Source organism: Gorilla gorilla, chromosome 15 (genome assembly GCF_029281585.2).
Source record: "Gorilla gorilla gorilla isolate KB3781 chromosome 15, NHGRI_mGorGor1-v2.1_pri, whole genome shotgun sequence".
Classification (NCBI taxonomy): domain Eukaryota; kingdom Metazoa; phylum Chordata; class Mammalia; order Primates; family Hominidae; genus Gorilla; species Gorilla gorilla.
The window spans coordinates 91,046,770-91,061,153 of NC_073239.2; the positions used below are offsets into that span (position 1 = coordinate 91,046,770).

The 14,384-nt window shown below is 41.2% G+C and overlaps 1 protein-coding gene and 1 pseudogene across 2 annotated transcripts in view; both read left to right on the forward strand.

Annotated features, from left to right (window-relative positions):
- Positions 1-14,060, forward strand: part of LIN52 (lin-52 DREAM MuvB core complex component) — a 118,873-nt gene extending 104,813 nt beyond the window's left edge. For both annotated transcript variants that reach the window (XM_031001987.3, XM_063698000.1), the window contains exon 6: positions 11,458-14,060. In XM_031001987.3, coding sequence (XP_030857847.3) covers positions 11,458-11,513 — 56 coding nt within the window. In that variant the 3' untranslated portion in view covers positions 11,514-14,060. The remainder of the gene's footprint in view (positions 1-11,457) is intronic.
- LOC109029520 (small ubiquitin-related modifier 2-like) lies at positions 4,763-6,628 on the forward strand (annotated as a pseudogene).
- Positions 14,061-14,384: the final 324 nt, after the last annotated feature.

The following is a 14,384-nucleotide window of genomic DNA, read 5'->3' on the forward strand; positions in this document are numbered from 1 at the left end:
GCTTGCTTTATTTTGGGGATATTTGTTGTATAAGAAAATAGAGGAATATGCCTTTTTGTCCAAGCTAAATAAAACAACTTCATTATCCATTTTTATTGTTTTTTTATTTAATGATGGTTCTACTTTTAAAATACCACAGCAAAAATATCTTACAGGTATTTCTAGCCTTTTCAAATTAGGTGCATTCTAAGTGTCCTATTTATTTATTTCACAAATATTTGTTAACATCTGTGTGCAAGTTACAAGTGTCGGTTGAATTAACTTTCATAAATGTAATAGCAAAAATATTGTACAGGGTTCTGTAAATAGCCATAAAGTTAATCTTAGGGGGAAATTTTTTTCTTGTGCCAGCACTTATTGAGCACTTAACTGTATTATCTTTAAGGCTCACAATAACTCAGTAAGGTAGATACCAATCCCCACTTAACAGAGGAAGGAACTGAGGCACGGAGAGCCTACATAATTCATCTGAGATCACTAATACGTGATGGATTTACACCTAAGGTAGATTTAAATCCCTTACGATCATAGGTTTTCTGTCATAAGTATTGAAAGTTTCTATTAAACAACAAAATAGTTTATAGGGAAATATTATATTTGTCCTCACTAGTATTTTAAATTAAATCCATAATGTTGTCCAATGAACCATACACAAAAATTCATAGAGATTTTTTGTATGTGCTTTAAACTAGAACTAGCTGCAGTTAAAACCCAGATTGTAATTTTACAAACAAGGCCACCCCTAACAATATTAAAATAAAATGATATTATTCCCTGGCTTAAAGAAAAATTCTCCAATAACCATGGGAATGCTTGTGGTATGAAGACAGCATCTTAAATCTCGATGCAAGTCATACACAAAGTGTTATTGCGATGAAAAAATAGTGGCGTGAATAATACCCGCTCACAGCCCAAGACACTTGATGTATCTTGGGCCTCAGTGTTTGTTGGATTTTACAATTTCATGAGGAAGATTTGTATTTTTTTAAAAAAGTTCTATATTTCTGTGTGTTCCACTTGATGTCAAATCTGTATTCTTAGGTTGTAGGGTTCCATTAAAAATAAATAAATAATCTCAGCCCCTCCTCCCTCAACCCTCCTTTCCCCCAACACTCATTTTGTATAATATGGTAATGATATCACCGTAGCAGTAATTACGGGTCATCTTCATTTCTTTCATCTCTGCCTGTTCTGATGGCTTCATTCCTTTGACGGAAAAGATTTGGCTCTGGGTGCTATGATTATTTTGTTAAGCGTTATTCGAATAGACAGGAGTGAGAGAAATTAATCAATCCAAATGCAATTAGCATCATGTTTAACCCAGTGATGGACGTCTCAAGGTGAAACAGCCAGGGGAGTTTCAGACATTATTATTCAATCCAGTGGTTCTTATCTAAATTATAATCAAGAGAGGTTTTTATTGGCTTCTCAGTGTGAAGATGTAACCCTTTCCCTGCCCTGGGGGTCAAGAAGACTAGGCCTTCATCATCCCTAGACGTTAGCTGTTGCCAGCTGCCAGCCCCTTGAAGTCAGATAGACAGGGCAGGAAAGTTGTCTGAATATGCAGGTCATTTGAAATTATCTATACTGTGATCCTGGTCTGATTTTCCTGAGAGTGGAACCTAGCCTATGAATAAGCTACTCTGTCTAACTTGGGGCAAAATACTTTGTGTTCTGATCAAGTCACTTTGACTAGTTGTTGTTCTTCTATCTTAACCTTACATGATAGATTATTATTGCTGTTCTTACTTTATGGATGAGGATATTAAGTCTGTGAAGCTACTAGCCTTTGGTCATAATAAGTGTTTCACCAGGATGTATTACTATGTAAAGGCCCTGAAGCATGAATGTTCTGCACAAATTTATGAGTATTTAATAAAAGTTCTAGCCCCCAGAGTATTAATTCATTGCTCTGATCTCATTGCCTTTCATTCAATTGAGTTGTACCCTTGAAAAGGAAACCAAGTAAAACTATGAAATAGACCTGTCAGGTCCTCAGAAAAGGAAACAAAGTGCAGCTAAGAAGTTGTTAGCTCTCATTTCTCGAATACAGATCTTTGGGGGTTTTTTGCTGTTGTTTTGGTTTGTTTCTAGTAGGAAGAAGGATGATAAGAATACATATTTGAAATCTAGTCTTGTTTTGCTCTTAAAAGAGGGCAGAGCAAGGAGAGTTGATGGAGAAACAGTCTTTCACTTGAATGCAACATTTTTCAAATGCCTGACAATTAAGATTCTTCTACTTCTGCCTTCAATCATCAGGCATCATGGCTGACACTTCCCATATTTTGTGTTCCTGCTTGATGTTTTATATTCTGAAAATAAATCTGTTGGTTGGATATTTCTGTCCTTTTTTTCTGTTATGAAAAGCCATTAAAATTATTTTCCATATTGGAACTGTCCAAATTTGTTTACCTGCACATTGAGTCCTGGCTTTTCTTTTTCATATTACTTCTTGGATAAAACACTGTCTGCAAATGGGTGTTACTATGAATTGAAGAAAAAAAGTTTGATATAAAATTATCTTTCTCAGGCTGGGCATGGTGGCTCATGCCTGTAATCCCAGCACTTTGGGAGACTGAGGCAAGAGGACTGCTTGAGGACAAGAGTTCAAGACCAGTTCAACATAGCAGGACCCCATATCTACAAAAAATTAAAGTTATAAAATAAAATAAATAATAAAATTTTCTTTCTCAGCAGTCACTGGAGGGAACATTGTTCTTGGCCACTGCACGCTTTTGGAAGAGTCCTGATAAAGAGCCAAGATACCCAATAGAAAGATAATCTAGAAAGTGTGCTCCCAAAAAGATTTTTTTGAGAATACTGAGGACAAAAATTTTGATAGTCTGTGATAGTTTGATCCAGACTGTTCTTTTCTCAGGTATATAGTATTTTAGTCTCCTTTTTGAAATGTTTTATTATGCCTAAATAACTTCTTTTTTTTTTTTTTTTTGAGACAGAGTCTTACCCTGTCACCCAGGCTTGAGTACACTGGTGCGATCTCAGGTCACTGCAACCTCCACCTCCCAGATTCAAGCAATCCTCCCCCTTCAGCCTCCCAAGTAGCTGGGATTACAAGCATGTGCCACCATGCCTGGCTAATTTTTGTATTTTTACTGCAGATGGGGTTCCACCATGCTGCCCAGGCTGGTCTCAAACTCCTGACCTCAAGTGATCTGGCTGCCTCGACCTCCCAAAGTGCTGGGATTATAGATCTGAGCCACCATGCCTGGCCACCTAAAGAACTTTAGGCAAAAGCCTCAAGGCTGCCGACCTTCAAATGCTACTTTTATATATTTTAGAGAGAAGTAAGATTTACACCAAAGACTGTTGCTAGTGTATACTTCTCCACAAGAGTTGACGGAGAAAAATCAGTGGACCTTATTACAGTTACACCACCTGCTGAGGGCCACCAAGTGTCCTAATGGGATGAAGCTCCAAAAGACCCGTCCTCATCCAGTGACACTGTGTGCTCTTCACAGCTCCTTCTGCTCTTGACAGTGACTCCAGCACCAGCTGCTCTCATATCAGAGGCATTAAAAAGTGCTTAGTCCTTGACTTATTGATCACTTAGTGATACTTTTCCTGTGGAGATCTGACACTGAGCTGGAGTGTGGTGAAGAGTCAGTCTGGCAGACTGCCCTGGAACTGCTCTGCTGTACACCAGCTCTGCGCCAGAGCCACAGGGAAACGTTGCACATTCCTGCGAGACAGAAATCAGCATTATAAATCACTTTGCTCTCTTTTTGTTCTCTGCCAATCCACCAGAATACCTGTTAACAACAGCTAGCTCCATCTCAAAGGCAGCATTGCCTTTGAGAATAGTCTTTTTCTGTGGGAAAGCATGTCTTTGACTTTATTTGAATCTCCCTAATATCTAGTACATAGTGTGTGCTCCATGTGACTGCCTTCACTCTTCACCACCCCCTCCATGCTTCTTTTCTGCACAGCACACACTGATAACTGATCAGCAGGTCCCTTTTGTCATAGCTGTTAGAATACATTCAAGATAGAATACATTCAAGATTTCAGGGACCAAAAAAGTAATTTTTAAAGAAGAGTCAAAACTATAACTATAACAAATGGCATCATTTCTGTAAAAACATCTTTTATGAGGCCAATTAAATAAACAGCCTTTAGCACATTGATTTAAACTAAACTGGGTTTTTTTTCTTTCTTTCTTTTTTTTTTTTTTTGAGATGGAGTCTTGCTCTGTCGTCCAGGCCGGAGTGCAGTGGTGCAATCTCGACTCACTGCAAGCTCCGCCTCCCGGGTTCACGCCATTCTCCTGCCTCAGCCTCCCCAGTAGCTGGGACTACAGGTGCCCACCACCACGCCTGGCTAATTTTTTTGTATTTTTAGTAGAGATGGAGTTTCACCGTGTTAGCCAGGATGGTCTTGATCTCCTGACCTCGTGATCCGCCCACGTCAGCCTCCCAAAGTGCTGGGATTACAGGCGTGAGCCACCGCGCCCGGCCACTAAACTGGGATTTTATGTGTTCCTTTTGGCTAGAAGTATCTACTGGTATAGTTAAAGAAGGTAGCTCCACCTAGTACCCGACATTACTCCAGCCAGGCTTAATACGCCACAATATGCTTTCATTCACACAGATGCAAGTCATTCGTGTTACCATTTATCTTGCATTGGAAGATCTTTTTAGAAATAAATAGGTCTTTTGTCACTCCTGGTGCTATGTATGTGCTTACTTGGTGTAGATCTGGTACCTCCTGTAAAGCAGCAGCTAAGGAGACTCCACGGCTCACCATGACTGACAAGAAGGCCAAGGAAGGAAGCAAGACTGAGAACAGTGGTTGTTTTTTGTTTTTGTTTTTGTTTTTGTTTTTTGTTTTTTGTTTTTTGAGACAGAGTCTCACTCCGTTGACCAGGCTGGATTACAGTCGCATGATCTCGGCTCACTGCAACCTCTGCCTCCTGGGTTCAAGCGATTCTCCTGCCTCAGCCTCCCGAGTAGCTGGGACTACAGGTGCATGCCACCACGCCCAGCTAATTTTTGTATTTTTAGTAGAGATGAGGTTTCACCATGTTGGCCAGGCTGGTCTCGAACTCCTGACCCCTCAGGTAATCCGCCTGCCTTGGCCTCCCAAAGTGCTGGGATTACAGGCATGAGCCACCATGCCCAGCCAACAGTGGTCATATTAATTTGAAGGTGGAGGGGTAGGATAGTTCAGTGGTGCAGTCTAAGATTAAGAGGCATACACCACTTGGTAGACTAATGAAAGCTCGTTGTGAACAACAGTTTATCAATGAGGCAGATCAGATTCCAATTTGATGGGCAGCCGATTAATGAGACAGACACACCTGCACAGTTGGAAATGAGGATATAATTGATATGTTCCAGCAGCAGACAGGAGGTGTCTACTACAAAGGGAACCTGCTCTTTACTGCAGAACTCCATTCCCACAGACCAGGAATACATTCTCAGAAAACTACAACTCCGTTGAATTCCATCCTGACTACAACAGTGTAGGGTTTTTTTTGTCCTTTCGTGTACCCCTTTCTCATTCCTTTATTGTGCATAAAGTGACTGGCATTTGTGCACAAGCATATTACCTTTTTATTTTTAAACTAAATGGCCAATGATATGTTTTGATCAACATCAGATGGAGATAAGATGGGAATAAATACTGATTCTGTGGCAATGCCCTCTTTCTCCATTAGTGGCATGCTCATTCAGCTCTTATCTTTATACTTCGTTAAGTTATTTTGCCTCATCATTTAATAAAAATCAATAACAAAAAATCCTTCCATGCTTGAAGCTAGTAGTTCAAGATCCTGTCTCTACAAAAAAAAAAAAAAATTAGCCAGGTATTGCACGCCTATAGTCACAACTACTTAGGAGGCTGAGGCAGGAGGATCACTTGAGTCCAGGAGGTTGAGGCTGCAGTGAGCTATGGCTGCACCACTGCACTTCAGCCTGGGTGACAGAACCAGACCTTGTCTCTTATAAAAAAAAAAAAAAAATCCTTCCATACCTTGTTAAATTGGAGAATTTTGGTGTTTTTCTAAAACCAATCAGTTTTTAAACTCTTGTACATAGCTGTTACATGTAGGGCAATATGTCTTTAAGTAGGGATAAGTTACTCTAAAAGAAATGAATCTTAGATAGTTTTCCCACCAGGCATCCTATTGCTTAAGTAAACTTCCTGTTTGAAATGAAACAAATAGTTTTACAGTAGCTAGCATTTATTGAATGCCTATGTGGCTTTGTATTAATCCTACCTTGAATGAATGAGGAAAGGAGCTCAGAAAAATAACTTGGTAATTTGCCTATGTGGCCCAGGGTCAATGTAAGAGTTGAAGTCCTGCTCTTTTCACAATATTACGTTGTCTCCTTTGTTTCCTGGCCACTCATATTACAATCTCCTAAAAGCAACCTGTTATTGCTCTTCTGAATATGAGAAAACCAGTGGAAAGTAATTTGTCCCCGCTTCACAAACATTTTTAATTATGTTGAGGCATAGAAATATTTAAAGTAGTTTGCACTGGAATTGAAAAACTGAACTATGAGTTTCTTCCACTTCATTAAAAAGTTTCTTAAACTTTACATTGTTCCCTACATAAAAGCTGAGCAGAATTTTATCAGGCAATTGCCTCAAAGTTATAATCTGGACAATCTTTCTGTAATAAAACCCATATGTCATTGGGGAAAGGTGCAGAGCCCTGGCAGAGAGGGCTGGTCTTGAGAGAGGTTCTGCACCCAATCTCGTTAACCAGGGTGCCTCTGGTAATCCCTCATCCCTCACCAGTGAGAAATCAATCTGTACCACTGAATCTTTTTCAACCAGCCACCAGAAAAATTTACTGCAGAGAAGGCAGTTTGGGGATAGTCATCGTGGAAAGTGAGCCAGAAGCAAGGCTAAATGTAGGATGGAGGAATTGGAGAGTCTAAAGAAGAGATTATATTAAACCACACACCACTTTCAGAGCAGGCACAGTGGAGTCCTCCTTTCAGCCCTGACCTCTCCAAGTATACCCAGGTATTTACAGCTGCCATGAACTGGATAGCCCTGGAGAAACTACAAAAGTGGTGGGGGATAACAGAAACAGTGGAAACCTGAAAGTTGATTGTAGTCTATCCATTTGCTGTCTCTCAGTGTGTAGTAGCCAGTCCCCTCTCCACACTCTGCAGCATTTCACATGTTAACCCTATGGTGACAGTTTCAATTGTGGCTTTCTCAATTTGTGATCTATGTATGACATAATAGGGCCTGTAAATCATGACTTGACATAGGGGTCATGCTTCTCTCCTGCACGGCATACACCAGTAGCTGATGACCAGTGGGCCCCTCTTGGCATAGTTATTAGAATGGAAGCGGTGTTGCCTTCCTGTGAAACCTTGTAATCTTAGAGAATAAATCCAGAATCAAAAAAATAGTTGACAGGCTGGGGGAGGTGGCTCATGCCTATAATCCTAGCACTTTGGGAGGCCAAGGCGGGCAGATCAACTGAGGTCAGGAGTCCGAGACCAGCCTGGCCAACATGGTGAAAACCTGTCTCTACCAAAAATACAAAAAATTAGTCAAGTGTGGTGGTGCATGCTTGTAATCCCAGCTACTTGAGAGACTGTGGCAGGAGAATCACTTGAACCGGGGAGGCAGAGGTTGCAGTGAGCTGAGATTGCAACATTGCACTCCAACCTGGGCAACAAGAGCGAGACTCTGTTTCAAAAAAAAGAAAATAGTTGACAGATTTCACTGACTCTATATAACACTCTCTCTCTCCCAATCTTGTTGTGTCTAGAATTGTTTTCTATATAATATAATACATTATGGGGAACAAAGAACAAGGAGAAAATGGAGGAACTGGGAGTGCCAAGCTGAAGAACATGTAGTCTTACTCTGGCCATTCATTCTAGAATTATACCAAGCTACAACCATTGTGAAGAAGAAGGGACAGAACTAGGCAGTGGTGAATAGAAATGGCTTTCTCTTCTCTGTAAGCAGGTAGTAGTCATCTCTAAAGATTTTTCCAAAGAGATTTGAAATTCCTGATGGGAGCTTAAAAAGCTAAGAGTAAAATACATTTATAAGACCCTACTAGAAGAGGTGTGTGTGGGGGTGTGTGTGTGTGTGTGTGTGTGTGCGCGCGTGTAGACGAGGAATACAGAATAGTAGCAGAAGGCTGTCTCCCTACTCCTAATGGGATTTTGTAGCAGCATGTGCAAGTTTGCTTCAGAAGTCAAAAATGAACAGATGTTAGTATAAATTACCTCTGTGTCTGATGTCTTGCAAATTAAAAGCGCAGTTGGCATCACTAAACAATTTCACTAGGTTTGGGGGGGTGCGGTTAGCGGGCGGTGATTACTGTAGCAGGTCGGTAAGAATCTTCACACTGCAGCAGAGCAAGGATAAAGAAATGAGGAATAAAATAAGGGCTATATGAATTAATCAGAAATGTTAACATCTCTGATGACAAGTGAACAGGAGGGCACGTGCTCTGGAGCAGCCCCTGACCCACAGCAATTTCTCTGTGCACAAAAAGGGGTTGGTGCTTAGCATCTGATTTATAGGGCACAGCCCTCTTTTAGGGAGCGGCTGTGTCATACATTCGTATATCTCCTATATGGGACTGGCGAGTAGGAAAACTTTCTCTCCTCCCATGTAGGAGATGATGTCTTTTGAATTACTTCTACTTTTACAGTGGTTTCCTGCAGCTCTGTGTACGTGGATTAGGTTGAAGGGGGAGGAATGATTGAGTAGAAAAAGGGTTGTTAAAAAGGATTGGTTAAATTCAAGGAGAGCTTGCCACTGAGAGACTTCAGAATATCTATTTATTTTTCCTTTTAAACCCTTTTGACCCCTTAAATTGTGTGGATCTTTTAAAATTCTAAGTCTTAAAATATTGGTCATTTTCCCATTTGGGGAAAAACAGTAGGGAGTTGGTGAGTCTGAAGGTCAGCAGGCAGAAATCATTGGTTAGAGCAATGCAGTGCTCCAGGCCCAGGATTTTTGGAACAAGGCTCTGTTCTCTCCAGAAGACTTTTGTATTGCCCGTGTCTGGTTTCCAGAGATCCTGCTTCTAGCCATGTTGCAGGATCATTAGTTACATGTTTAAACTTGAGAGTAGACAGATAACCCATCTAGTAGAAATAAGTGAGACCCAATCTGCCCAAAAGTATAAGTAAATTTCTTTTCCTTCAAGCTGAGGGAAAAGATTCCAAGGAACGGAGTTTTGTTTGCTAGCCTCCCTTTGTGCAGTTTGTTCATTCATTCATTCATTCATTCATTCATTCATTCATTCACTCACTCAGAAAATACTAAGTGCGAGAGAACTTACCCCCCTCTGGAAAATGTTGTGTTAATGATTAGCACTATACCAAGCATGTTCATTGCTAATATCCAAGAGAAAAGTAGGGTATTAACATGCTCTCCGTTACAAATGAAGAGACTGAGGCTCAGAGATCTGCCCAGCCCAAGGTGTCACCCTGCTGCTAAGTGCTAGAGCTGGAACTTAAACTGAGTTCAAATCCTGTGTTCTCTGCAAGAAGCCCATGCTACCTCCTATGGGCAAGACAGTATTTGATTGGATTTTCTCTAGAGTAGTTAGTCCTTGACCCCAGTCTCTCCATGAACTTGGCATTATTTGCATTAAGGGAAATGATTTTCTTGCCAAATAAGCAAGGCACATTTAAAAAGACTCCCATCATGTAGAGGATGGAGCACTGAGGGCCACTAACTAGTCATATTTGTTAATGGAAAGGAAGGAAACTAACATTTTTTGCATTTCTACTTGGTTCTAGTTCTTTGGTGTATTATAATTTATCCAGTCAACACTTACTCAGCAGACACTAGGTCTGCTGAGTCTGTAGCAGGTCGGTAAGAATCTTCGCAGTGCAGCAGAGCAAGGATAAAGAAATGAGGAATAAAATAAGGGCTATATGAATTAATCAGAAATGTTAACATCTCTGATGACAAGTGAACAGGAGAGCATGTGCTCTGGAGTTTGGATCTGATTGTGGATCTTTTGCCAAGGGAGAGAAGACCAAAGCGCTTAACAGTCTCTGTCTTCAGTTTTTACATTTTAGTGGAGGAAGACAACTATATAAGCAAGTAATTGCATGCAAGTCTTATGGGAACTTTCTTGTACAGGATTTGCTGTAAATCCATGAAGGAAGGAATGGTCTGTTTGATTTGGTCTGGGTTGGGGTTGTGAGCACATGAGGCAAGACCCAACACTGGGCTTCTATGCCTAGTTAATGGAATTTCCTTTCCCTTTGTTGGGGCACAGGAACTACTGAAAGATGGGGAATGTATAGACTGAAGTTACAAAAGCCTCCCTGTGGTCCCAGAGGTTGTGTTGTTTTATTTCTTCATTGTACAAGAAAACAAGAAACTGTTAAACTTAAGTTGGGGCAGAGGGGAGCTGGAGGCCATTCATCTAGCTCCATTTGCTCTGGACTTGGGAAAGGCAACAAGGAGGCCAGGGTGAAGGTCCTTCTCATTCCTGAGAGTGCCTCCCTAGCCACCTCACTTTTTTGGCCAGGATGGAGATGTGTTCTTGGGAGACCACACAGCCTACCCTGTGCTTACTGCATGGTTCCAGAAGGCCTGGCTTCCAGAGCCAGCCATCAGCGATCAGAAACTTTCTGCACTGTTAAATCCATTTAAGAAATCTGAAAACATGGCCTTGCAGGATGAGGATGAGGAAGGGGCTGTTACACTACGTATGCTTTCTGAGATCTAAAATGGGAGACCTCTGGAGTAGCCCTTGTAATTGAGAAATGTTTTACTTTCATTTTGGAGCCTTATATGTAGGAAAGTAGCTGTATAAACCCACTTGTAACTATAGCGTTCAAAGATTGATGGTGCTGAAAGCTGGAGAAGGACCCATAAACCTTGGCTGGCTATATTAAATAGCTAAGGACTGACAATGCCAAGGGAGAGAAGACCAAAGCTCTATAAACCCTACTTTATGACACCATCCACAGATGAACTGCACTGAGGGAATATAAACCCTGTTATATTACAGTATCCAGGGACTAACACTGCTGAGAGATAGGGTAAATGGTCTCTAATTTTGATTTGAGATTATAAATGTCCAGAGACCAGCAACCCAGAGAAGACTAATCTTGGTTGGATTTTAGGCTTCAAGAGCAAACCCCCTGAGATAGTGAACATGAGTATTAGGTTAGATTCTAGAGACAGAGATAGGTTTTGGGGGAATCCCCTGGTGATTTGTTTAAAGGTGGATGATAAAATCTTTCCCAGTCATTTGGCATGTATCTCAGTTGCCAACTTCAGAATAGCTTTGTACAGTTTTAGTTGTCTATAGTGGTTTGTTTTTACCCCCTTTTAGGTTAGTTGGTGTTGATTGAATCTGTTGTGATAGCAACTTGATATATAATTTAAATCAATCTGCATTTTTAAATTAAATCTTTCTATGATTCTTTTTTCCGATTTTAGGTTTTCATTGATCATTTGTTTGCTTTGTGATTCCAGCCAGAGAGATGACACGGGGGAAATTCCTCAATATTCTAGAGAAGCCCAAGAAGTAGCAGCTGCTTGCGGACAGGATGTCCTGGGGTCCGAAACCAAGCTCCCTTCCCGGTGCGCCTCTAACAATGCACACCTCACTGCTTGCTTGGGAGAGGCCAGAGGGTGTACCTCCAGGACTGCCCTCTCCCCTGCTCCTGGCACTCTACACGTCTGAGGACATTCAGCAGCAAGAGAAGAATCTGCTCTACCCAAGGATCATTGCAGTTACTCAATCAACTTTCAGACTTGAACCTTCTTAGCCTCAGATATTGGTAACAGCTGAGGGCATATCATTCTTAAAGGTCAAAGTCCTGCTTTCTCATTTCTGGAAGTGATTCAGGAGCCCCAGGATCTTACGGTTGATTTGACTCAGTCATGGCAGTCAGTTGTGACATGTTGATTGGATGGGTTCTTTTGAATTGTTCTTGATCTCTTAGAAAGTGTTTATGATGTGAGGAGACCAGAGACCAAGTAGATTCTGGACCAGACCATGCAGCCTGACATGTGAACTCTCCAGTATATACTAAGTTCCCAGAATCCCCAGCTGAAGAAACTAGAATCTTCTCGAAATGTATATCTGTTTTTTAAAACTTCTATACCTCTTATGATAGTCCCATCTGCTTTTCATTCCTTACTTCCCAGCCCCACCTTCCAGTTCTGACTTCGGGCAGAGGGATCCCTGAGTCCCTCCTGGAATTAGCTTGTATAGTGAAAGGCCCATCCAAGGTTGTCTAAAGACCAATGTGAAGGTGACAGAAAGGACTTTTGAGTTCTAATTAATCTGTTACAGCTTCAAGCAAGAAAGTCAGTATAGCCTGAAAGACAAGAGAAACGGGATGGTTTATAGGAGTTCCCATTTGGTTGAAAGCTAGAAGCCCTAATTGACCTTAAAGTAACATGCTATGGGATGGTGGGATTGTCCCCTCTGACAGCACATATGAGATAGTTCATCTATATAATAGAAACACACACACACGAAAGAGAATCTTCTGACTTAAATACAACTTTCATGGAGTTCTTCACCACTTATCTGTCTCTGTTAAAATCTGAAAATCTAGCCCGTGGCTAAAATCTATTATATGTGTTCTCCATATTTCTTGTATAAGCCAGTCCCCAGCATCTGATGTTTTAAGAAGTGCATGGATTTTCCTAAACTTGGCACAAAAGAATATCCTGGGGCTGGGCATGGTGGCTCACGCCTGTAATCCCAGCACTTTGGGAGGCCGAGGCAGGCGGATCATAGGTCAAAAGATCGAGACCATCCTGGCCAACATGGTGAAGCCTCGTCTCTACTAAAAATACAAAAATTAGCTGGGCGTGGTGGCACGCGCCTGTAGTCCCAGCTACTCGGGAGGCTGAGGCAGGAGAATTGCTTGAACCCAGGAGACAGGTTGCAGTGAGCCAAGATCGTGCCACCGCACTCCAGCCTGGGCGACAGAGCGAGACTCTGTCTCAAAATAAATAAATAAAAAAAAAAGAATATCCCGGCCAGGCGGCTCACGCCTGTAATCCCAGCACTTTGGCAGGCTGAGGTGGGCAGATCACTTGAAGTCAGGAGTTCGAGACCAGCCTGGCCAACATGGTGAAACCCTGTCTCTACTAAAAATACAAAAATTAGCTGGGCATGATGGTGCATGCCTATAGTCCCAGCTACTTGGGGGCCTGAGGCACAAGAATCGCTTGAATTCGGGAGGTGGAGGTTGCAGTGAGCCGAAATTATGCCACTGCACTCCAGCCTGGGCAACAGAGTGAGATTCTGTCTCAGAAAAAAAAAAAAAAAAAAAAGAATATCCCTGTGGCAATAGTCTGATGGTGTTTGGACACAAGAAAAGTTACGGTTTTGAGTCGTGAGTGTTTGCTAGGGCATGGCACTCTTCAGTTTAACAGCTGATCCATTAAACCTTTTCTGACATTTGTGCCTTGTTCTCATGCTAGAATTAATGCTGGATTTTTCTCTCATTTGACCATCAATGTAGTTTTACTTATTGAAAGGAAAAAAGACTTAACACAAGATAGGAAAGATGAGTATGAGAAGTAAAACATTCTGCTGGGGTGCTACATAGAAGGTTAGGTTGTAGGGGCTTTGATTTTAATTTAAAGTTATTATCGATTGATATTTCTGTATCTCACTAAATGCGGTTGAAGAGTGTGTGTGTGTGCGCGCGTGTGGCCAAAAAATAGTGCCATAATGTCAAATTCTTCCTTTGCTCTGTTTTTGAGAGTTGATGACATCAGGCACTTTTCAGTGTTTGGGGAAACTGATTGGGATACCTCCCCCAAACCAACTCAAGTCTGTAACTGGAAGCCAGGTAGTTGGTTTTCTGGTCCGCTTTGTCCTCTTTCTTTTACCGTCATCCTGTTCACCAGCACTTAATGTAAGTAGATGTTTTAGAATTGCGATATTTATTGGTTTAGTATTTGTCATCCTTAGAAATGTTAATGATGTATTTTTATATTGATAATATAAATTTATGTACAGTATGTGTGTATATGTATTTCAGGATGTTAGAGTATTGTACTTTGTATGTGATGGTTTCTGTGTCTTCATAATAAATATGTCCCTTTTACAGGAGGGTGAGTTTTTCCTCAGAGGGCCGAGTTGGATATTTAAAGCACAGACCTCCCCAGAAAGTACAACTGTAATGATAAATAATCCACTGTTTTCCCCCTTAATATACTTTATGGATAGTTGGGGGCTTTACAGTCATCTACTTGGTCTCCTGCCTTCCATTCTATCCTACCACTGCCCAACACCCTAAAGTAGTATTTAGAAACCTTTAATACCTTCCCGTGTCTACTAATAAAGTCAATCTCTTGACCCGGCATTTTAAGACTCTCTACATGTAGTCCTAAGCAATCCTTCCGTTTAGTTTTCTTCCTCTCCTATATGT